Source organism: Syngnathus scovelli, chromosome 11, assembly GCF_024217435.2.
Source record: "Syngnathus scovelli strain Florida chromosome 11, RoL_Ssco_1.2, whole genome shotgun sequence".
Classification (NCBI taxonomy): domain Eukaryota; kingdom Metazoa; phylum Chordata; class Actinopteri; order Syngnathiformes; family Syngnathidae; genus Syngnathus; species Syngnathus scovelli.
This window is the reverse complement of record NC_090857.1, coordinates 229,568-252,704: the sequence shown is the minus strand read 5'-3', so window position 1 is coordinate 252,704 and position 23,137 is coordinate 229,568. Positions and strand designations below refer to the sequence as shown.

The following is a 23,137-nucleotide window of genomic DNA, read 5'->3' as shown; positions in this document are numbered from 1 at the left end:
CTTGAAACTGGCCTTCGTTTCCATGGCGACGGGCCGGTTATTTCTTCTTTTTTTAAATTTTTTTTTTTACAATTATTGTTACATTTTAAATGTTCCCTCATTTATGGGAATTTTATGGATTAGAGTCCCCAAAAGTCAAAATCGTTCAGAAAAACAACAACGTGCCGAATGGTCTTTCAGCGAAGAGGTGGGGCTGATCCAAAACCCAACCCCATTGCCTGAAAGATCACTTCAACCCTCTCGCATGCTCCGACTCCCAAAACGATAGCTTTTCTGTCTGTCTGTCTGTCTGTCTGTCTGCCTGCCTGCCTGCCTGCCTGCCTGCCTGCCTGCCTGCCTGCCTGTCTTGTTTGTTTTTTCACACACCAGGCGCTCGCTTCCAGTTTTGAGCACAAATCAAATAAGCGTGCGCACGAGATTTGAGAAGTATGGAGCTGACTTTTGCACTGACAGTCATTTGCCTGCTTTTGCCATCACACGCGTCGACTTCTTATTTGAGCACTCATTTTGTTTTGGAGCCCTACGATCTGCTTTTTGACACGGCGGTAGAAGCCTATGATAACGGGGACTGGCTCTCGGTAATCCTGAACATGGAGAAGGCTCTCCGGAACAGAGCTACAGTCCGCAAGGTAAAGGCGGATTGTCGACTCGGATGCGCCAACCAGAGCGCGTTCGAAGATCCCACCAGCAGCTTAGGAATTTCCATACCCGGGGCTGGATCTGTGGAGGACTTGGCTTTCTTCTGGAAAATTCTGAGACGCGCAGACTGTGTGAATTCTTGCCAAGCTGAGAAACTTGGTCAAGCAACTTTGCATCTGGTCGGTGAAGCGGTGGAGTTGGAGTTTAAGAGGAGGACCCCTTACAATTATTTACAAGTGGCATACTTCAAGGTACACTAGTCCTGCGGTGGCCGCAACCACAATTGAGTCTGGTCAAACGAACATTTGTGTCTTTGTACAGTATGTGTCGTATGTCGAAGCAAACCCAAGTTAAGTGGTCTCAGCGTATAGCCAGCCAGCCAGCCAGCCAGCCAGCCAGCCAGCCAGCCAGCCAGCCAGCCAGCCAGCCAGCCAGCCAGCCAGCCAGCCAGCCAGCCAGCCAGCCAGCCAGCCAGCCAGCCAGCCAGCCAGCCAGCCAGCCAGCCAGCCAGCCAGCCAGCCAGCCAGCCAGCCAGCCAGCCAGCCAGCCAGCCAGCCAGCCAGCCAGCCAGCCAGCCAGCCAGCCAGCCAGCCAGCCAGCCAGCCAGCCAGCCAGCCAGCCAGCCAGCCAGCCAGCCAGCCAGCCAGCCAGCCAGCCAGCCAGCCAGCCAGCCTCATTCTTCTCCACGATGCCACGTCACAGAGTGGAGGGAGGGAGGAATCAGTTGGATAGAGCAAAAGGAGAAGATTTGAAATCCACATTTTTGTCAGTCAAGTCAATGAAATTCAAAAGAAAAAAAGCAAACAAATTTGGGGCCAGGTGCGTTCTTGAGAAACAGTGGACTCAGCTCTTAAGCTGACTCACTCGAGCCATTCCAAATCTCCTGCATGACTTGCACAGCCTGTTGCCAGTGCAAACGGTTCTTTGAACTTGATCTTTTTACAGTGCAAAACCGCTTGGTTTACTAGTATGTGCTGTACAAACAACCTTAATGAGTAGTGAATTAACGATGGCTATTTCGGAGACCTCGCCTTCCGAGGCGGATGGATGTCCAAGCCCCCTCAACCGGCTCCGAAGCCTCAGTGCCAGTCCTAAGAAAGAAAAGAATGATTTGGACGATATCGTCAGGCAGTTTTAAGAACAAATCTTACTGAGCCAGTGAACTATTAACTTCCACTGCATCCCTTTTGTCTTTCCTAGATCAATAAACTGGACAAGGCAGTGGCAGCAGCCAGCACATTCTTTCAAGCAAACAAAAATCACATGGAGATGAGACAGAACCTGGACTACTACGGCACCATGGCAGGAGTGCGGCAAGAGGACTTCAAAGATCTTGAAGCCAGGCCGCACATGGTTTGAGCTCTATCCCAAAAATGTCGCCGTCATCATAATAACGGCACGTGCTGCAAAGACGTGCCATGGCTGAAATACTCTTGTGTGCGATCGCATGACCTTAAAGACCAACTGTCAAGTGGACTTTTTTTCAAACTGTTCATTGCGTTATTCCGTAAATCGCATCTGCTCGGGTGCTGAGATGGGCTGCATTTTTGGTGAGGCCTGACCGTCTTGCCTCCCTCCCTCCCTCCCTCCCTGTTTGTATGATTTTGTTCAGGCCAACTTCTTGATGGGGAAGAGTTACTACAGCGACAACTACTTCAGTCTGGCAGCCAAACACTTTGAGGTGGCTCTAAATGAGTACTTCGCCGCTCATGACGAGTGCAGAGCGCTTTGTGAGGGAAGCTACAACTATGACGGCTATAATTACATGGAGTACGACGCTGACCTCTATCAGACAATCACAGGTAAAGCGTGGTTACGGATCGAGGCCCGTCCGTCGGTAAACTTTTCATCTTTGTGTCAGACCATTACATGCAGGTGCTGGACTGCAAGCAGCGTTGTTCCGTGGAGCTGGCCGTTAATGCTGCCGGGAGCGAGCAGCCCTTGGAGGATTTTCTTCCCTCCCACTTCAACTACCTGCAGTTTTCCTACTACAACAGTGGGTCGTAGTTTTGCTGTGACTAAGCCGGTCGTGGCCGTCCGTCCGTCCGTCCGTGCTTTATAGCTCACCGGAAGATGTCAATCACCGTACATCCACATAACGGGCTTTTCTAAACAGGTCTGGAATGCAATCTACCCATTACATCGTCATTCAAGTACGTACACTTAGGTAGTACGGAAAAGGCACGGACGGGGGTCATCACCCGACCGCCGCTGACCACGGGGGAGGGCAACGATGTCGTTTCCTAATATAGACGTTACGGGTCCGATAAAAACATCTGGCAACCTGTCTGATATTCTTGCATTTAGGTGAAAACTATGAGCTGGCCATCGAGTGTGCAAAGACCTACTTGCTCTTCCACCCTGATGACGAAGTGATGAAACAGAATCGTGATTATTATTCAGCCGTTCTGGGATCGGACAAGTTGATACCAGCGAGACAGGTAAATTGCTCTCCGTTTTCAAAATAGCGCTCCAACAAGAACGAGTTAAGGTTCATTCGTTGTTCCGGGAAAATCCTTCAGGTCATCATCATAAATGAATCCATCATCATCATCATCAATACGTGTAGATCACAAACTGGCTCATTCTGATGAGCGATAACTTTCAGGTTGATTACGATGAGCAGGTGTGTGCGCATCAGCCAACTTGGAATGTGTCGAGCACTTTGGGCAATAAATGAGCAGTACTTTAGTAACTGTATGCGTGTCATTGTTCTTTGCATTCCTCGGCAGGGTCGCCGGTCAGCAGGCTGACCTCGCTCGCTCGGGCCTTTTCAACAATTGAGGTCTAACCAGATATTTTTGTGAAATCATCAGATTGTGAAGCAGTTCATTCAGCGGTCCCTGCTGGAGAAAGAATTGATGTACTTTGGATACGAAGCGTTTGGAAGGACATTTATTGATCCTGTGAGTATTTGCACTTTATTTGCAATTTAAACGGACCGTGATTGATTGATCGATCGATCGATTGACTCATTCATTCCATTTTTATTTTTGGATTTTATTAAGGATACCTGGACTCCCGAAGATATCATGCCAAGAAAGCTGAAAGACAAACAGAAGTGAGCGCGCACATTTCTTTGATCCATTTGATTTCCAATGGAGAATCTATGCTGCGTGGTCAAATGACATTTTTGGATCGAGAGTTCTCTTCTGACTATCAATACGGAGTCGTTGTCTGCGTCTCAGGTCCGACAGAGAGACAGCCGCGAGGATTACAGAGGAAATAGGAAACCTGATGAAAGAGATTGAAACTCTGGTCGAGGAAAAGAAGAAGGACTCGACAGACTTGGCAAACATGGTCGTAGCGCAAGAAGGTGACCGGGCGGTGCAATCCGTCGTATACATACGTACGTACTAACTCGCTGATGGACAACGTGATTGAACTGCAAACTTGACTTCAGGCGGAAGTCCCATTTACGACAACATTAAAGTGAGCATGACATCCGTGCAGTTGAACGGCTCTCAACGGGTCTTGCTCGACGGCGTCATCGCCGCTGACGAGTGCATCGAGTTGCATCGTCTTTCTAACGTGAGTGATTTTCAATCTGATGTGTTGTACTTTATTTGGAAGAAAAAAAATCCAATTCCAACGTGGCCCTTTCGAGCTACTCGGTAATGCTTTTTGGTTGTTTCCATGACAGAGCTCTGAGCTTTGACTGTGACTTTTAAGGTGAAGCTCAACATTCTTTTCGAACCTTTCTCTCGGACTATGCAATACCGTGTTCCGCAATGCGCACTGTTCATTGAAACTTTTTCCAACCTTTCTCCCGGACTATACAATACCGTGTTCCGCAACGCGCACTGTTTGTTGAAACCTGTAACCAAAAAATCAAATGGTGTCATATACTTGCCTCAGATCTGTGGGATTCATCTCCAAGCTCGTGAGAAAGTTGCCACCCTGATTCGATGGAACCTTTGCGTACATGATGCGCTTGCCCGCCAAGTCATCATTTCAAGTGGTTCATTTTTTTTTTTTTTTCTCATTTCTAGGCAGCTGCCCTCAAAGGCGATGGCTACCGGGGACAGCCTTCCCCCCACTCCGCCGGGGAAATGTTCCAGGGAGTCACAATTCTCAAGGCTCTGAAGGTTCCTAAACACAAAAGGAGACATCGCAAGCGTTGACAGTGGAAGGGGGGAAAAGATTGGGCTCACTTTGAATTCCCTCCCTATGCCGATAGCTGGCCCAAGAAGGAAAGGTTTCGCTCAAGGCCGTCCGTCTGTTCTCCGATGTTAGCGAAAAGGTGAGGAGGGTTTTGGAGTCCTACTTTGGCTTGGCTTCCCCGCTCTACTTCTCCTATTCACATCTGGTGTGTCGATCCGCGATTGAGGGTAAGTCGTTTGCATCGCCGTCCCTCCATCCATCTATCTATCTATCTATCTATCTATCTATCTATCTATCTATCTATCTATCTATCTATCTATCTATCTATCTATCTATCTGTCTATCTGTCTATCTGTCTATCTGTCTATCTGTCTATCTGTCTGTCTGTCTGTCTGTCTGTCTGTCTGTCTGTCTGTCTGTCTGTCTGTCTGTCTGTCTGTCTGTCTGTCCGTCTGTCCGTCTGTCCGTCTGTCCGTCTGTCCGTCTGTCCGTCCGTCCGTCCGTCCGTCCGTCCGTCCGTCCGTCCGTCCATCCATCCATCCATCCATCCATCCATCCATCCATCTGTGGAGACACGCGCACGATTTTGGCTTCAGGCATCGTGCTCATAACGGGACAGCGGTTGAGATTTTTTTGCCGAGAAACAAATGAACGATGACCGTCACATACATACGTAGGAGAACGTGTCTTCGTGTTGTCGTTCAGGGAAGCAAGAAACACGAAACGACGATCTGAGCCACTCCGTTCACGTCGACAACTGTCTGCTGGTTTCGGAGCTCAATGAGTGCTTCAAGGAAGCGCCCGCGTACACGCATCGAGATTTCAGGTGACTCGCGGGAGATGCTCCCAATGGCCTGCGTCGGCTGCTGTTTTTACCAATGGTGTCTGGCTTCTTTCCTCAGCGCCATACTTTACCTGAATGATGACTTTGAAGGAGGCGATTTTATTTTCACCGAATTAGATGCCAAATCCGTCACGGTATGTCTTCACTCGTGCTCGGATGGACATTTTCACGCAAAGGCTCGTCGTACTCGGATCCCTTCGTCACTCCTTTCCGATTTCTCTAGGCGGTCGTCCGCCCGCTGTGTGGCCGCGTGGTTGGATTCGCCGCGGGAAAGGAAAACCCGCATGGCGTGAGGGCTGTCACAAAGGGACAGAGGTGTGCTGTGGCACTGTGGTTCACCTTGGATCCGGCTCATGAGGACAAGGTATACCTCCCTCCCTCTTGAAAATATTATAGTCATACTACAACCGTCGTCAACTCATTCAGGTCCTATCTCCCTTTGCTTTGTAGGAAAGAATTCAAGCTCAGCATATGCTTGAGATGTTTGCTCGCGCTTTGATGCCAGGCTTTGACTCAAAAGGGCCAATGCTGACACAATTAGCCAGAGAGACTGAGCAGGCAAAAGCAAATCAACAAGAAGCTCCAGGTGGGGAGGAGCAAGTTGAAACGTATCCCGTACAAACTGACAAAACAGTTGAGGTCAACAAAGATGGAATTCAACCTGTTGACATAGATGGACAAGACACACTCCAAACAAAAGTCGAGGAGTTGGAGCAAATAAATGCCGGCAAAATGGATCACAAGACCCCAGGCTCTCATAAAGGCAAGGAGGAGTTGTAATGGCATTTTCTCAACAAGTGAAAATACAGTGTTTTTTTACAAAAGTCTTTTGTACTTCTTTCATATGACGGACCAATTGAACGTTGTGATGTCGCTCGCTTTCCACTCACTCTGTGAGAGCGTAGCATGGGTGACATTGAGCAAATCAGTTCATTTAGCCAGCTCAAATTCTAAGTTGAACTATTAGCAATGTCGAACTATGGAAATATCCAACAATAGCAGAAACATTAGCCAGGAGTGCAATCATGTGTGTGTGGACATGGCCATCTTCAGCGAGGTGGCAATAGCATCCAGTTCGTGGGGCGTGTGACGTCGTCCGGAAATGACGTCATGCGGCCTGAAAGGAGGCCGGCCGGAACGACAGCCTTCTGAGGAGGACACAGCCTGCGAATCGGGACACAAGCAATGGTCTCCCAGCTGAAGTGCCTTACCCACAATTCGTTGCGAATTCGAGCCAAAATACTGGGAGACTGGCCACGTTCGCTAAACTGTCGTCGTGCCCAAAAAATAAAACATGTCGACATCGAATCATCACATTGTACGCTCCCATTTTTTACAAATGGGAGTAACCTACCTTTTTAAAGGCAGTCAAACGTACGTATATTGTCCAATCATAGTTGCCGTCAACTAGCGACCTTTTGCAAATAGTGCCAAAGGGGACACATAGCCCGTGGTTTCACTCTATTACTGCTTTCCCCAAGTTTGCTTCTTTATATTTATGTTGGCTAACACGCACGGCGTCAAATCGATGACGAACTGTGCACTTGCTGAGCGGGCGGAGGGTGTCATGCGACTATTTGGACAGGAAGGACCGCAGTAGTGGGAGCTGTCTCGAAGGACATAACGCCACGACAATATTGAACCATTTGAAGGGTGCGGAGGATTTTTAAGCCGAACACCAATGGCGGTCAAGTGGAAGGCGACCATTTCAGACTTTTTCCGTAGTCCCTCCCGATTTGTCTCGTCCAAATCGGCGGATATTTTCCTGGCGGAGTTGCTCCACGAGCTCCGCAATGACCGAGTTCCCAACGGTGTCAAGGTATGATTCCGTGGAGTGAATGATCCTGATACCTTCTTTACCTTTATATGCTTTAGCGCTTCTCATTTGTGTCGTGATGGTAGTCATGACTCAACTTTGGGGCCATCTCTTTCCGAATAAAGAAAGTCTTGCAGCCACGACTAAGTGCGCTGCATTTTGTAAAAACAGCTATATGTTTTGAAGTATGATCGGGCCTGTCCGGGTATTGTACACTCATCCCTGCTTGGGTGCGACCTTTGTCCCAAAATTGTAGCCTATCCCACAGTCCCGTGCGTGCGTGCGTGCGTGCGTGCGTGCCGTTCGATCGATCGATCGATCGACCGACCGATCGACCATAGTAGAACGTTGTCAACGAAATGAAGAAAACAATGTCACTATAGAGTTGGGAAATGGTGTTTAGATTTCATGTTAAGATTTGAGAAAGTTATGAAATTTCAAAAGCAGGCACAAAGATCTTGTTGGAATGGCCCGATGAAACTGGCCAAAAACGTGGTGTGTCACTCACCCGTGTGCTCGACAATCGTATACTAGCAAACTTCAAGTGAAAGTGGCTTTTTTTTTCACCCCCTCCTATAATGACATGTCGCTCTTCTCAGGTCTATCTGCTGTCCCCACTATGTGAGCAACCGGCACTCCTGTGTCCCACGCTCTCTGCTGGAGAAGAGACGGTCCTGGAGCTCCTGTCGGTCTTTGCCCACTGCCGGCTTCCGTGCGTTCAACTTCGCAGCTGCCTCCTCGTCACTCTGACTTCGGTCCTCATCTGCAGCTCTTGCGTGAGCAACAAAGCACACGTCTGCGTGGACTTCCTGGATCTGCTCCTTCAGATAGCGCAGGACACGTCGGCCTCGCACGGTGACGGTGCTCTTCTCTTGCGAGGCGTAGCGTGCGAATGCCTCCGAGAGCTGGAGACGTGCCGCCCCGGCCTTCTGTCCCAGCGCCTGGAGCTCATAGGGGAGCTTTGGAGCAAAGAAAGCTCAAGACTTCATCAGCCGTACGCCAGACTAAATACTTTGGTGTTGAAAAATGCCCTTTACCAGCTGGCCGTGGATCCCGGCTCAGGGAACGACGATCTCAAATTACTGTTGGGGGAGAACGACCGGGAGGCCCAGCGCCAATGCCGTCCGACGGATAAAGACGCGGCCGCCTCGCCCTCCCTGGCGATGGGAACAATGCCTACTCTTCAGACTGGGCAGGACTGCAAGGATTTGCGCACGGTCCTGTCGACCACTCTGGAGAACTCTTTCCTTTTGACTCCGCCGTGTCAAGCGGAAGTTCTCCACAGACTGGTGCAGGTTGTCGCCATGGTGCCTGTCGTTCGACCGTCCATATTTCGAGCTCAGCTTCTGCGTCTGCTCGGAACCGGCGAGGTTAGTAGTCTTTGCCGCTAAAGTCGTCGATTGTCTTGTTTTCTAGCAGGGCGGCACACCGCTTACCACGTCCTCCTCGCAGTGCGGAGATTTGAGTCCGTCCTTGCCAGAGAGGTGACAGACACATTTTCAGTGTAATGGTGCCAGGGCTGTGAAGGAGGGGTCTTTCTAGACGGACTTAGGGCCCGAGCAGCCACCGACAGTGAAATAGCTTAGCCTGTTGTATTTGAACGGATGATACTTTTCCATCCATTGTAAAAAAGGATTATTATTGTTTTTTTTTTGTTTTTCTCCCCCCCCCAGGTTTGCCTTCTTCATGTTACTCTCCTGATGAAGTGCGCGTACACGGACAGCTTGTTCAGCACTGATGACGAAGCTTTCGTCCTGCGACGCTTAGTGCTTCTCTCCCAGCATCCTCTGCTCAGTAAAGCAGAGAAACTCTTCTTTCTGGACTGTATGCTGCATTTCCCTGAGAACAGGCCGATTGGCTGCGGAATCGGTGTGGAAAGTCTGCCCGTGCTGCTAACGCCCCAATTGGCCTACCCGCTCTGGCCCGCCGTACTCCACGATGACGCGACGATGCTGGCCCGCTTCAATCTGCTCTTGCTGCTCCACCAGGAGGAGGGCGAAAGAGACGGCGGAGAGGAAGGCGCCGCTCTGCTCTTCCTCTACCAACACCTCGGCTCGCTGCTCGACATTGTGACACGAGGACGCGGTCCAAAGATGGCGGTGCCCTTTTTCAGGGCACTTTTCCTTTTTCTTGTCTCCTTTTGCCAGGTGGAAAAATTCGCCAACGGTCTCGCAGAGCAACTGTGCACACTTTACGGCCATCGAACCGACCTGGCTCTACACCTTCTCAACTTGGCCGACCGGACTCGTGACTCCTTCCCCGAACGCGGTTGGTCGGCGAGACTCTGCGGAGCCTTGCAGCGCGTTATCGTTGAGGCGCCGCCCGCCCGATTGACCTTAACGGACCTCCGTTGGCACTTGAAGGTGCTGGCGCGAGTGGCAGAGGAAGGGCAAATCTCGCAGCTGAGCACGCTGCGACTACTCGCCGACGTCACCGTTTGGCCTGGGGTGTGTACGACCGCCGACTGGCGTCTGGGAAACGGCGTGCTGCGGATTTGCCGGCGCTTGATGGCGCATCCCGGCCTGGACGCGTTACTTCCCTCTCTGGCCGACGTCCTGCAACATCTGGTGCGTCACTACGGCGACGCAGACGTTGGAGATCACGCCCGACTGTACTACAGCCTTCTGACGACTCTCTCCAAAGAGAAATTGGCGGGGATTACGACGCGGGGTTTGAGCGAGGAAGGACCCAATAAACACTCGCTTTCCTGCATCGTGGCAGACACCGAGAGATTGACGAGCATGCTCACCGTTCACCGGACGGACGAAGCCGTCTTCAGGCTGGCGGAGTCCAAATACCCCGAGCCGAGTGCGGCAAATCAGCCCAGCCCCAGCGAGACGGAGGGCTGCTGCTCGCAACCGGCCGCATACCGGGTTGCCGGATTGAAGCAGTCGCACCTTACCTTGAAGTACCAGCTCAATCATAGCGTGTCCAAGCTTTCCTGCTCGGATGGGGTCTTCAGCCTCCACCTGCGCTTCAACGTCAGGGGCAGTCATTACGAACAACTCTGCGACTTGACCGTGCCCTGTCTTTTTCCCGAGAGATTGTCTCCCGTGGTAGAGCTTCGATTGGAGCCCCGCTTGCCCGTCCCCGTCACCCTGAGCGCCAGCGCTATGTTCAGCACCTTCAATGACCTTTCTTGGTATACTTTACTGCCGGACATCCACGTGTGTTTTCAGCAAGCCTTTTTGCCTTTGGCTGGGGGAACACTTGACAAATTGGCTCTTTTTCAGGACCTTTGGGAGCAAATAAGTGAGGAAGGCCAAGCAGATTATGCTAGCGCCTTGTTTTGTTGCCAGCTGCAAGCGCAAGAGCTGAGGTCCACGGTGGAAAAGCACTTGCGGCCATTCATGATAGCAGATCCGGCCAAGAAAGATGAATTCAAATTGTTTTTTGTCATTCCCCCACAATTTCACATCCTGCTGAAAATAATTTCACAAGAGGACGCTGTCCATTGCAGTATCGCTACCGATAACTGGCGGCTACTGCCTCATATGGGTTCTTTTCTTGCTAACCTATTTACTAAGCCTTTGCCCAATAAGGTCGCCGGTAGTCCGTGACGTGTCGTATTTCGGTTTGACATGAAAACTGTCACCATATATTTTGCCCTCAATAAATTGCTTAATGGAACTGATTTCACACGTAGTGTTTTTTTGGTTTGTTTTTTTTAATACCAAATTGTGTCAATGAAGCTCAACTCTGCTGGTCTCTGTATTTGTTGTGAATGTTTTGACGTGACTTTTGTTGACCTCCTGTATAAAGCCACCTCCTGAACTGGTGGTCAGTTCCACATTGCCTCAACTTGTGGTGAGCGCCCATGTAGTAAATCACCTAATTGTAAATTCCTACAGTTCTAACTTTAAGTTGATGCCCACTAATTGCCAAAGTTAGCGAAAATTCAACATTTTCTGCATTACAAAACCAACATAAAAATGTTACGTAACTTTTTGGTGTCATTTCTACATTGGTTCTAACTATTCAACATGTTCAGCTCATTGGCAGTCTTGGGAAAAGGTCATTCAATGTCACTCCACAAGTTTTAATTGAGCCTCTCAACCTTCACGCGCAATTTACGTTCTCGACTTTCTTTGTGTGGATGACTAAAACGCGCGTCCACGCGCACACAGGTAAAGGTCAAATCGCGGAAAGAATTTTTGACACAAATCTCTCCCCGTAAACATCTTGGTAAGCGCCACCCAATCGAGCCCCTGCACGGTCGCCACGGAAACCCCATGGCGTAGTTGCACGTCAGTTTCGCTTGCGTGGGCCCGCCTGCCTGCCTGCTTGTGTGGCTGCCTGCCTGCCTGCTTGTGTGGCTGCCTGCCCGGCTGCGTAGCCTGCCTGCTGCCTGCCTGCTGCCTGCCTGCCGTGGATGCCGGCGAGCAGAGGGGGGCGGTCTTCTCGAACGCGAAGAGCCGAGGCCGAATAAGAGCCCAATAACATAGACAGGAGTACCTCAATAAAATGAGTAATTGCAGATAGGCTGCACTTTTAAATAAATTCATTCGTTCGCCTGGAATTGATCGGATACACCCCACAAATGCAGTGCATTTGTGAAGAGCTAAGGATTTCACTTTCGTTCTTTTTTTTGGTGGGAGACGTGGAGAAGTTTGTTTCCGTCCGCTGCAGAGCGATACTTTGGAAGGCATAGGGAGACAGGAGACACCGCTGCCGACGGACGGGCCTACTGCTATGATTGGATTTGATGTTAGGCTACTCCAAGGAATTTACCTCGTTTGTGCAACTTTATCATGCATCTTTAGGTCAGTGACTGATTCTTATGCGAGTTAACGGTAACATTATCATCAGATGTGTGAGACGGTGACATTCTTGCAAAATGATAGTCATTTTGGCACAACTAAGAAGCTAACATAGCAAGCTAATTATTTACCACCCACTGAAGTTATCACAGGTAGTGGGATAGCGCCTGCTGTCTGTACTATTTCACGATTGTGCGACCTAAATGTCTCCCAAACATGAGGGTGCTGGGTTTGTTGTGTACGTGTACGCGCGCGTGTGTGCGTGTGGATGTATGTATGTATGTATGTATGTTGCGTGTATGTATGTATTTATACACACACGCACACAAAATCTATGTGTTAAAGTACACCATGTTAGTTGGGAGTGTTTATCCAGCAAGCATGAGAAGCGACCCCCACTATTGTTAGTTAATTAATTTCGGAAAGTGCCAAAAGCCCGTGGTCAGTTCACCAAAATTCAACTTATGCCATGAGTTATGTCAAATACTAAGAGTTGCAATCAAATTGTAAGATTGATATTTTTGCAATTTGTTCGATCATTTCGTCTCATCGTTATGATAGCAACGCTAAAAGGGCCCAGTCGCGTTTTCCTCAAATATCCTCGATGCAGTTAGTTAGTTAGCTAGCTGGCTGGCTGGCTGGCTAGCTAGCTGGCTAGCAAGCATCTATGTGGCTTGTGTTAGCAAGAGCGACCAGCTGCTCTTGGAGTTTACTTTGGCTCCAAAAATACTTTTGGAGAGAGAGAAGCAGTTGGGTGATTTCAAGACATTATCGTTGTTATTTTACCATACATGTTTTTGCCCGTTTGCGCTGTTTTGATTACTTGTGTGTTTGGCGACATTTGTAACTTCCCTCGGGCGTGTGAATCCGACTCGGAACATGGATGTGGCTTGTGTTAGCTACCAAAAGTGATCAACTGCTCTTGTAGCTCACGTTAGCTCCCCGCCAGAAAAAAAACAAAAAAAAAAACCCCAAACAATTGACATTCGTCATTGTAGCAAACCTTTTTGAGATTTTTACGATACATATTTAGGCCCGTTTTCTGTGTTTTCATAACGTCCATCTGTGGCTACATTCCTAACCTCGCCCGAGCGTGTGAATCCGACTCAAAGCTCGGCTGTTGTTGATGTTTTTTCTTTTTTGGTACCCCCTCCGTGCGGGCAATCGACGCAACCGATCCGCTTGGTTGGTGACTTGCTGTTCCCTCCCCCCACCTTAGCAACCCCCAGCCCAGCAGCCTTGAGAAACTGCTCGTATTTTAGTGGGGAGCTCTTGTTTTCTATTGGAGCCTCCGCTTTGCTCAAGTGCGTGCAACCATTGGCGCAGAAAGCGAACGTTTGCAAACATGCTTCTCACTCAAATCCAAAGACACATCTTTTCATCAAAGTGGTGTTCTTCAGGTGATTGAGTGGCATAGAATTGGAACGTGCAGTGCTCGTGCCCTCTCTGTCCGGGGTTGCCGCCAGCCACCTTGCATTTGTGAAAAACGGGGACACTTGAGCAAATGTTTGCGGCCGGCGGAGGGCTCCCGCACTTCATACCAATTGTCCTATTCTGACATTGGCCAGCACATCGCATTGATTGGTGTTGTTGGCAGGCTCTATTCTATTTTGTCGGTTCCCAGGCCGGCCTTCTAGGTTTAGTCGCCGTTCTTATCCCAACCTGAAACACAAAGTTGCTTAGTCTCTGCTCCGAGAGAATCCGAGGGCTCGGCGTTGCCCACTGTCTGCTGCTCCGTTCTCCCTATTCGGCTTTAGCGTGCTGCGCTGCGCTGCCGACCGCTGACTCGGCGGAGAGCCTCAAGTTTCTATCTTCTGGATTGGAAAACGTCGTTGTCTTAAATGAGAGGCATCTCTTGAATTGTGAGTCCATGGCTTTGTGTAACAAGTGCCTCCCCTCTTGTGTGTCCACAGGTCCCCCACAACCCCCCCCCTCCATGAGTGTCAGCCGAGGGCTACGGCTCAGCGGCGGCTCCCCGACACTGGAGTGGTTGCTCACTGTCGTCGGAGCCCTTTAATTTGTCCTTCCCCTCCCAACTCCATCCTGTGCTGCTAGCCCTCGCTGTAGCCCTCCCCTTCCTCCCCCCTTCCCCAACCGCCCGAGTGTCGCTGTGCCGGACGGACGTCATGAGCATAGTAATCACTCTAGGAGTCACCACACCTGAAACGTCTTACAGAGAAATGGCCGCTGGATTGGAGTAAGTTTTGCATGCGTCGCGCTGGCAAAAAAATGGCACCCCAACACCACACGTGAGACTTTTAGGTTGAATGCGCAAAAAAACATCTTCTCAATTGGAAAACAAAGGCAGAAGAAGAGAAAAAGAGCAAGGTTGCTTGGCGTTGGCTCAAGACTTGTATCAAATGACACATCCACATTCCATCTGCAATTTCTGAGCTTTCGTTCCATCTCGTGCGTATGAAGAGGCAAGAGTGTGTATACCATTTGCTTTACTGCCATGTTAATACGGGTTATATATACTTAACGTTGATTTTGAACATTTCAGCCCTGAATCTGTCGAAGCAAGCCCCGCCGTGAATGAGAAAAACTTCAACAACCACACTTGTGGAAGCGCGCAAAGTCATGGGTGTTGCGGACTACCGTATGCTGTGAGTACAAATGACTCTTTCCTTAGTTGCCTTTCTGTGCAAGTACTGCACAAAAGTGATGGCGCCAAGTGATGGCAAATCGCCAAATGCATCAGAATTTGCATTTCAGGGGCTGCGGCCGGAAACCTCTCATTGACTTTTGCGAAGGGCTATTCCATGCAGCACTTTTTGGTTGTTGACCTTGGCTCTTTTCAACTGCGGCGCCATCTTTCCCTTTGCTCCCAATCTCTCAATCGACTGTGCCGAGCGAGGCTCAGTCGTTGCTCTGTGATTCTCCAGGGTGGCTCCCTTGTTTTAGGCTTCCGTTTCCCCACCTTCTACTGTTTTCCCACTTTCCACGTTGGCTGAGCACTCATGTTGCGTGCAGAAAAAAAATGTCACTGGAGGCTCTGATGGCAATTTGTCCGTGCCAAATCATTGTGAACACATCAAATAAAGGACGCCAAAATTGACGTGAACATCTTTGCTTCAACATCTGAATACGCAAGCAAGAGGTTTTGGGCAAGGTTTTGCCCGCTGAAATCGGGTCCTTATTTAATCCATTGAAATCCGGAGGGAAGGCTTGCTTTCAATTCTCCCCCGTTGATCCGTTTCATTTCCTGGCAAGTCCCCTGAAAATGAGGCGTTTTAAGCAGGCCAGGCCGGCCGCCTCGCCTCGTCTGGCCTCGCCTCGCCTCGCCTCGCCTCGTCTGGCCTCGCCTCGCTGTGCCGCGCCGCGCCGCGCTGGGCTGAACGCTCATCCCCGTTGCGGGAAGTCTGCTGCTCTTTCCAAGTCCAACTTTGAAATTTTGATAAGCAGACCTCCGGTGCTGACTGGCAGCGTGACGCCACCGCATCTCCTGCGACGGCTGCGTGGACGGAGGGAGATTCTTGGCTACACGGACGGCTGACACGGCCAGGAGGTCCAGCGAACAAGGTGCTCCTGCCTGGCTGCCTCAGCGGCGGTGGCTAACGTGGGCGGGCGCTGGTGGGCACGGATGGAGCTTTTTGCTTGTCTTGACGGCGGGCGTCTGTGACGCGGAGCCCCATGTCTGTCTGGCGAAAGGCTGAAATTGTTCTGCTAATCTTGTGTCTTTAGCTGTCGAAAGCTAATTGTGCCTCGACGAGACACGGGAGCTAACTGGCGTGTGTCTACCTACCTACCTGCCTGTCTGCTCATGGAGCTCTAACAAGTAAACGGCGGTCAAAATGATCAGCGAGCGCCACCAAATATCACATGCACATTCCTACTACTGTCTGCTTCAACGTGTACAAATCACCTTCACGGATGGACGGATGGAGCGAGCCGAGGCTCCGCCGGGAGGTCGAATCTCAGATTGGGAAGGGGCGCTGTGCTTTTCGTGGAACAGTGGAGCCACTCGACGCCCTGGGCAGGGTCTTTCAGGGTGCCAATCTACATGCGTTCCTACTCCTTGATGTGGGCACACTGGTCGGTGATGGCAGAGTTTGGTCCGCTGTCGCAGATAGGACCTCTTTGGAGACGGACGGACGGGCAAGGCATCGAGGCAGTCCGGCCGGCCGGCCAGGTCGGTGGCGGCCTCGGTATTTGCCGATGCTGCGGTACTGTAGTTCCTTCAAGCGTTTCCAACTTCATTTCCAACTCAGTCGGTCGGTAGCTGAGCGTGAAGCGCCTACGAGGAAAATGAGCACCTCCAAATCTGAGACGGTGGTCGGAAAAAGGCGCCAAAAGGCAACGCTCCATTTTTTTTGCATTTGTTCAATTTCACGGTTGACCTAACATTTATCACTCCCTGCCACTGCATTTGCCTTTAATCTCCATCATGTATTCAAACTTGCATTTGTTTTTGGACAAGGAAACCGAGCGTTTTTAGTCATTGTCACGATGTGCGCATGTACGTCGTATCTTTTGCTCCGATGGCCTTTGACGTGTGAAGGCCTTCATCTTGTGCAAGCATGATGTACTTTGGACTGTTTTTGCCCTCTTTTGCCTGAACAACTGTTGTTTGAAAACAACAACAGTCTCCCGTTGTGTGTTGTCACAGGATCACAACTATGGTGCCCCCCCTCCTCCCACACCGCCCGCTTCCCCGCTCTCTCAAACCACGGTCGGGCGAACGGATCTCAACGGCGCCGTCCGCGGTTCCCGTTCGAGCCAAACGACGGAGGACAACTCGGCAGACAGCGACAGCTCCTCGGAGGAGGACGGGGCGTCGGCCGACTGGTGTCACTGCGCTCTCATGTCGGATGGCTTGTTTATTAAATGTGACCACTGCAGGTGAGCCACGCACAATGTGCCCTGTCTGGATCCCAGCAAAAAAATATATGGCCATCCAAATGATTCTACGGCTGGCAAAAGCCTCCATATACACACACACACACACACACTAAAAGCCCAAAAGTTGCGGGCCGGATAAATACAAGACAAGTCGTGTAGAACTTGCTGCAAATGTCTCCCATTAAATGAGTTGTATGTTTGTAAACATGCCAATACATGTTACTGATGTCACGTTTGTTTTGGCAAATGTATTGGTTGAAGCTCCATTGATTTACTCCTCATACATGGGTTTCATTGCCACTGGATGTTGTAAACTCTCATTTTCCAACATGTTGTTTTGGTGGCGCTCTTGTCGCAGGGGACTCGATGGGAGGAAAGCAACGGATGGCCAGCACAGGAAAACGGAAATGGTCTCAGGTATTTGACTTCACTTCACGAAAACGGACGATCCGAGACCGACAACGGGCTTGCGCTTTCTCGGTAGCCGCAGAAAGCAGTGCCACCGAAAGCGGCGATGAAGAAGTATCCCCTTCCACCGTCTCTTACACTGCCACCCAGCATACCCCCACCAGCATCAAACTGACTGTCAACAGGGTCAAAAGAAGTAAATCCAAAAAGAGGAAAAAGAGCGCCGAAAAAGCCAGTGCCACGCCAAAGGGCAAGAAAGTCAAAGTAGGTCACGCTCGTACTAGTCGCCACATCCTTTCAAAAAGGACTCCTTTCTCACGCCGCGTGTTCTCTCAGGCTTTTCGGGAGGGTTCTCGCAAGTCTATGAGGATGAAGGTACCACCCGCGTCCGCCGTCCACTACGTGTGCGTAGGAAATACGCTTTGACTCTGTGCATCTTTTCCTTTGTCAAGAACTCCACCACGGAGGCCAGCGCGCTGGACGGGATCACGGCCGAGGGATGGGAGAGTAGAATCCGCAAGTGGACGGAGCAATACGAGGAGGCTTTAGCCAACCAGTACAGCGCCGACGTCCAAACGCTGCTCCGGCTTCGCCGCGCCGTTGGAAGCGCGGAAAGAGGACCCGTCGGTCTTCCGTCCACCGCGTCCGTCGACGCCGCCGCCGCCGATACCATCGACCGCACCCAGCTGGCCTGTAATCACACTGTGCTGGGCTCACAGATGCAGGTTGGCCCGGCCATCCTTCTTGAATAGATTGCCGTAGGAAGTGGGCGCAAATAGGCAGCATTCGGAACTTACCTACCGTTGAGGGAGAAAGGCTCGCTCGAGCGCATGGGGCTTTGAGAGCTGCAGACGGAGAAAGAGGCAGGCTGGCTGGCAGACTGGCTGGCTGGCTGGCTGGCTGGCTGGCTGGCTGGCTGGCTGGCTGGCTGGCTGGCTGGCTGGCTGGCTGGCTGGCTGGCTGGCTGGCTGGCTGGCTGGCTGGCTGGCTGGCTGGCTGGCTGGCTGGCTGGCTGGCTGGCTGGCTGGCTGGCTGGCTGGCTGGCTGGCTGGCAGACAGGCTGGCTGGCTGGCTGGCAGACAGGCTGGCTGGCTGGCTGGCAGACAGGCTGGCTGGCTGGCTGGCTGGCAGACTGGCTGGCTGGCAGACAGGCTGGCTGGCTGGCAGGCAGACAGGATGGCTGGCAGGCAGACAGGATGGCAGGCAGGCAGGCAGGCAGGCAGGGGTCGGTGATCCATCCAGGAGCAAAACAATGTTTACGGCAACCTTACTGGCTAAATACCATATTGCATCTCTTGAAATGTTGCCTTATCGCTCGCAGCTGCAGTTGGGACGTGTAACGCGTGTGCAGAAACACAGGAAGATCCTTCGTGCCGCCAAGAACCTCGACCCCGACGTCCTTATTATCGAGTATCGGGGGAAGGTCATGCTCAAGCAACAGTTTGAGGTCAACGGGCAATTTTTTACAAAGTAAGTACAAGGCACTTTTCTTTCTCAGCCCGGACAACGCAAAGGGCATGGTTTGAAACGAAAGACACTTGACACAGTGCATTTTATTCACTCCTTAGATATACTCTACTCCTCCACATGTATTTGCGTTGCGATCGGGGCAAAGTGGGTGGACGTATTTTCCACAAGTACCTTGCACAACCCGGGCCATGTCTGTCTTTCAGGCCCTACCCTTTTGTACTCTTTTACTCCAAATTCAACGGCGTGGAGATGTGTGTGGATGCAAGGACCTTTGGAAACGATGCACGCTTCATTCGAAGGTCCTGCACACCCAACGCCGAGGTGAGTTCTCCGCAGCGAATTCCCACTTCTGGGTGAATAACGTATGGACTCCTCTGTCAGGTGCGCCACGTGATTGCCGGGGGTATGATCCATCTGTGTATCTATGCCATCGGTCCGATTACAAAAGATGCCGAAGTCACCATCGGATTTGATTACGAGTTCAACAGCTGGTCAGTAGCGCTTTGCAGAATAGAGTTTTCCTTTGTTTTTTGCTTTCACCCTTCATAACCGAGCATTTCTTGCTTGGATAGATGCTATGTGCTTATTTAGCGCCTTTTATTGGCATGCGCTCCAATTAACCCGACCGTTTGTTCTGATTTCCGTCCATCCATCAGCAATTACAAAGTGGACTGTGCTTGCCATAAGGGAAACCAGAATTGCCCTGTGCAGAAACACAACGTGAGCCCCGGGGAGAGCTTAGCGACGGTAGCGCCGCCCTCTCCTTTGCTCGGTGCTGAGACGCGGCAGAGAAAGGCCCGCAGAAGAGAACTGCAGGTTTTCCCCGTTAGCGACCACCACCACCACCACCAAGAGGCCAAAGAAGTGCAAAGAAACAGCGATGCAGAGGTATGGAGCCCATACATTTCAGTATGTCAATAACAAAGCAGTTTAGCTCCAAATAGTACTTTGGCGAATTCCAGGTTCTAATCACTGCTTTGCAAAGCCTTACCTGAAAGCATGAATCATTATCTGCAATTAGGGACTGTTGGATGAAATGAAGATGCAAGAGGCTGAGGAAGGAGAGGTGGATGAAAATGGAATGGTCATCGGCAATAAAAAAGTTTGTATCGACCTGTCACGTTACAGCCGAACCTCGATTTTGCGCGCACTCTGGGGGCCACGATTTTGGAATTGCGCTCACCCTGAAAGCGCGTTGGAAGGGGAAAGAAAATTTGGGGTCGCGAGGGACGTTCTGTCCTATTTGCAGAAGCAGAAGTCATGAAAAGCCCTTAATGATGGCCGACTTCTTCTTATCAAATGATACTTACTACACTGTCACGGAAAGTGAAGGACTAGTGCTAAGATTTACGTGCTAGTTATTGGACTTTGTACGGTCTTTGGGGTCCGTGACCAAAGCGCGTAAAATCAAGGTTCGCTAGCTGCCATTTGGATGATGGCATCACGTTTGTGTTTGATTCCAAATGTTTTGTTCAATTTGTCTCGGATTTAAGACCGTGAACACTCTCGAAAAGAGACGAAGGAAGACGGGAGCAGATGGAAAGGAAGACGGTGTCGAAACAGAAGAGGGAGCCAGAGCCGCCCACAACGCAGGAGTGGGCGTTAGCACGCGTCGCGCTACCTACGTCACAGTCAGTAGTACCGGTATTAGAAAGAGAAAAAAGTCTGAAATATTTTCTATAGCCATATTTCATGCTGTTTTTCATAGGAAACTATTGAAGGGAAATGCTCCTTACCAAATCTGCCCGCTCCCGTCGCTCCTCCTAAACCGGCACGCCCTGCTAAACCACGTCCCAAAAGCAGAATGTCTCGGTACCGCTCCAGCTCGGCCCAACGTGCTAGGCGGCAACGCCAAGCGCTAGCCCAGCAGGCCGCCGCTGCCGCCGCCGCCGCTGCCGTAGCAGCTCCTTTGCCCGAGCAAAATGCCGGTCTAGACGAGGACGCTTTTCACGGCCCGTATGGTTTGGAGTTGGGCCAAAGGGAGAGCGGCGGGATGGCCGCCGGACAACTGTTAGATGAAGATGGCCAGGCTCTTAACTGCATCAACAGAGGCAACTTACGCTACCCCAAGACCAAAAAGGTTAGACGGGATCAGACTTTTGATGTTTGCCTTGTGATTTTCTTTTGTTTGCTAGAACTTGCATTCAAATATACATGGCTTGGACAGTTGTGCTTAGTCAGTCAAAAAAAAAAAAAAAATATATATATACAGGGAGAAAGCAAAGTCAAAGTCAGCTTTATTGTCAATTTCTCCACATGCCAAAGACGCACAAAGAAACCGAAATTTCGTTCCCCGCTATCCCACGGTGACAAGACGTGGCCCACAATAGACAATCAAGTAAACAACAGCGTGCAGACTGAGTTTTGAGATCTTTGTGATCCTGCATTTCTCGTTGAGTTCTTTTCATGGCCAATGATTGTTGTTTCAGTACCTGGTGACGGAATGGTTGAATGAAAAGATTCCTGGAGGGGAGAAGATCCAGCAAGAAGCGAGCGTTGAGCGGCCGCTGCGGATAACCACCGATCCGACCGTGCTGGCCACCACCCTCAACATGTTGCCGGGCCTCTCCCACTCTGTCATCTGCACGGCGCCCAGACACTACATTCGCTTCGGCTCCCCTTTTAATCCCGAGAGACGCCGGCCCCGTCCGCTTCAGATGGACGGCACCTATGGCTGCTTTAAAAAGGTCTTGCAGCCTACAACAGGCTGAGCTGAGCTGAGCTGAGCTGAGCTGAGCTGAGCTCAGGCTGTTCAACGTTCCTTCCATTGTATATATTGAAAAGGAACGTGCTTGTATATTGATGCAGAGATGGATCAAGCAGGTGGAGGACGAGAGCTGTTTAGCCAGCGTGGCGGACGGCACCGAGTCCATATCCTCCCAACAAAGCACCAGCGGCAGATCCACCCCCAATCCCTTCTCCAGCGGTATACATTCATGGTCACAGCAAACGGTGTGTGTGTGTGTGTGCGTGAGCGCGCCCGTGTGCCTGAGACCACTCCCAATTTTTGCTCCTAGAATCCAACGCACCTTTGAAGAAGCGCCACGCCAAGTATACGACGGAGACGTCGCAGCTGCCCTCGGAGCTTCGCCCGCTGTCGCCCATCACGCCGCCCCTTCCTGAGGACGATGCGCTACTTGCGCACCTTCGCCACCCCTACGGCTCCTCGTTATCCAACGGCCTGGCGTATTCGCCGATGACCTCGCTTTCCGTCAGCCGCTGCAACACACCTCTCCAATTTGAAGTAAGCCGAGTAGTAAGGAGGACTCGTTTGCGGCCGGATCCCATGCCGTTCGTGCCAATAGATTCAAGCGTTTGTATTGGCTTTACGCTCGCTACCTCTATCGGCCTGCTAAAAACGGGCTTCCGTTCACCTCGTCTGATGCTTGGCGCTGATGAAACCATTTTCCAAGACTTGGCATATTTACGCTAAGGTTGTCAATATTTGGCTCGTAGTATGTTTGACGCTCATCTAACAGCCTCCTCTGCGTTTCTAGAATATCTCGTCCCCCGAGGCATCGCCTGTCGACCGGCCAGAGTGCGTCTCTCCGGAGGTAGCTAGCTCCGTTTGTCGAAAGCTCATTTTTTGCTATCGATGTTACTTTACCGTATACGTCCGTACGCACGTTGTCATTTTTTTCGTACTTCAGAGCGACTCGGATAACCCTCGGACGCGGCTCCCGGATCTTTCGCTGTGCTCGCACTCGGCTGGAGCCGCCGATGATTTTTTCCTTCCCGGAGCTTCTTTGAGAACCGATTGCCCGGATCGAACGAGTTCCTTCAAGCCGGTGTCGAGTTCGACGTCAGAGCGAACCCTCCTGTCTCGGAAACAGGCTTTCAGGACAGAGTTCAACCTCATCTACACTTGCTCCCCCCTCAATGCAAACTTGGGAAACACTGTGGCCGCCGACGAACGCTTCTCTCTATCTGAAGGAGGCTTCTCCCCTGGAGAGTCATTACCTAATTCCTTGAGTGGCCACGGGCTATTTGGGGACGCAGGCTCTGACTGTACGTCGCCGCCGTACAGTGAACTTCATTACGGCGGCGGCGGCGGCTACCCGGAGAGTAGTACGTCTCCTCACAGCCACAAGCCACCACAAAAAAAGAAGGCAAGTACACAACATTCTTCTGCTTTATGAATTTAGTTTCACTTTTGAAGGAAAATGGGACTTTGTAACAAGCAGTAGGTAGGCTGTCTGTCAGAAAATGGTGCAAATATGACTATTAAAGACACTGTAGCTTTTACCCTTATCA

General features: G+C 50.9%; 3 protein-coding genes across 6 annotated transcripts; all 3 read left to right on the top strand.

Annotated features, from left to right (window-relative positions):
* Positions 1–213: 213 nt before the first annotated feature.
* On the top strand, positions 214–6,411 carry p3h1 (prolyl 3-hydroxylase 1). Its single transcript, XM_049733083.2, has 15 exons — positions 214–890; positions 1,840–1,992; positions 2,252–2,441; positions 2,501–2,635; positions 2,947–3,080; positions 3,456–3,545; positions 3,648–3,700; positions 3,828–3,955; positions 4,043–4,170; positions 4,632–4,727; positions 4,820–4,970; positions 5,449–5,569; positions 5,646–5,721; positions 5,811–5,951; positions 6,038–6,411. The coding sequence occupies exons 1-15, from the start codon at positions 429–431 to the stop codon at positions 6,365–6,367; spliced, it is 2,388 nt and encodes a 795-aa protein (XP_049589040.1). The 5' UTR covers positions 214–428; the 3' UTR covers positions 6,368–6,411.
* Positions 6,412–6,789: 378 nt separating this feature from the next.
* On the top strand, positions 6,790–11,037 carry ap5b1 (adaptor related protein complex 5 subunit beta 1). Its single transcript, XM_049733082.2, has 3 exons — positions 6,790–7,406; positions 8,003–8,773; positions 9,077–11,037. The coding sequence occupies exons 1-3, from the start codon at positions 7,269–7,271 to the stop codon at positions 10,961–10,963; spliced, it is 2,796 nt and encodes a 931-aa protein (XP_049589039.1). The 5' UTR covers positions 6,790–7,268; the 3' UTR covers positions 10,964–11,037.
* Positions 11,038–11,708: 671 nt separating this feature from the next.
* setd5 (SET domain containing 5) lies at positions 11,709–23,134 on the top strand. 4 transcript variants are annotated; one of them, XM_049733078.2, is made up of 21 exons: positions 11,716–12,166; positions 14,077–14,360; positions 14,667–14,769; positions 15,569–15,685; positions 16,773–17,005; positions 17,364–17,422; positions 17,490–17,677; positions 17,750–17,788; positions 17,866–18,138; positions 18,735–18,883; positions 19,087–19,204; positions 19,265–19,374; positions 19,540–19,771; positions 19,905–19,985; positions 20,377–20,514; positions 20,592–20,963; positions 21,313–21,570; positions 21,692–21,809; positions 21,901–22,127; positions 22,381–22,437; positions 22,534–23,134. In XM_049733078.2, exons 2-21 carry the CDS (start codon positions 14,290–14,292, stop codon positions 23,020–23,022), a joined length of 3,432 nt encoding a protein of 1,143 aa, XP_049589035.1. In that variant the 5' UTR covers positions 11,716–12,166; positions 14,077–14,289; the 3' UTR covers positions 23,023–23,134. The 4 variants fall into 4 exon arrangements, with proteins under 4 accessions (XP_049589038.1, XP_049589035.1, XP_049589036.1 ...); XM_049733079.2 differs by lacking the exon at positions 15,569–15,685; XM_049733081.2 differs by lacking the exons at positions 22,381–22,437; positions 22,534–23,134 and having other exon boundaries at positions 11,709–12,166; positions 21,692–21,835; positions 21,901–22,093.
* Positions 23,135–23,137: the final 3 nt, after the last annotated feature.

Excerpts from the sequence above, each read along its gene's own strand:
- setd5 (XM_049733078.2), top strand. The coding sequence starts at position 14,290 with ATGAGCATAGTAATCACTCTAGGAGTCACCACACCTGAAACGTCTTAC. Across the intron at positions 17,423-17,489 it reads GAAAACGGAAATGGTCTCAG|CCGCAGAAAGCAGTGCCACC; the intron begins GTATTTGACTTC and ends CTTTCTCGGTAG. Across the intron at positions 21,571-21,691 it reads CCTATGGCTGCTTTAAAAAG|AGATGGATCAAGCAGGTGGA; the intron begins GTCTTGCAGCCT and ends ATATTGATGCAG.
- p3h1 (XM_049733083.2), top strand. The coding sequence starts at position 429 with ATGGAGCTGACTTTTGCACTGACAGTCATTTGCCTGCTTTTGCCATCA. Across the intron at positions 3,956-4,042 it reads CATGGTCGTAGCGCAAGAAG|GCGGAAGTCCCATTTACGAC; the intron begins GTGACCGGGCGG and ends ACTTGACTTCAG. Across the intron at positions 5,570-5,645 it reads TACACGCATCGAGATTTCAG|CGCCATACTTTACCTGAATG; the intron begins GTGACTCGCGGG and ends TTCTTTCCTCAG.
- ap5b1 (XM_049733082.2), top strand. The coding sequence starts at position 7,269 with ATGGCGGTCAAGTGGAAGGCGACCATTTCAGACTTTTTCCGTAGTCCC. Across the intron at positions 7,407-8,002 it reads GAGTTCCCAACGGTGTCAAG|GTCTATCTGCTGTCCCCACT; the intron begins GTATGATTCCGT and ends CGCTCTTCTCAG. Across the intron at positions 8,774-9,076 it reads GTCTGCTCGGAACCGGCGAG|GTTTGCCTTCTTCATGTTAC; the intron begins GTTAGTAGTCTT and ends TCCCCCCCCCAG.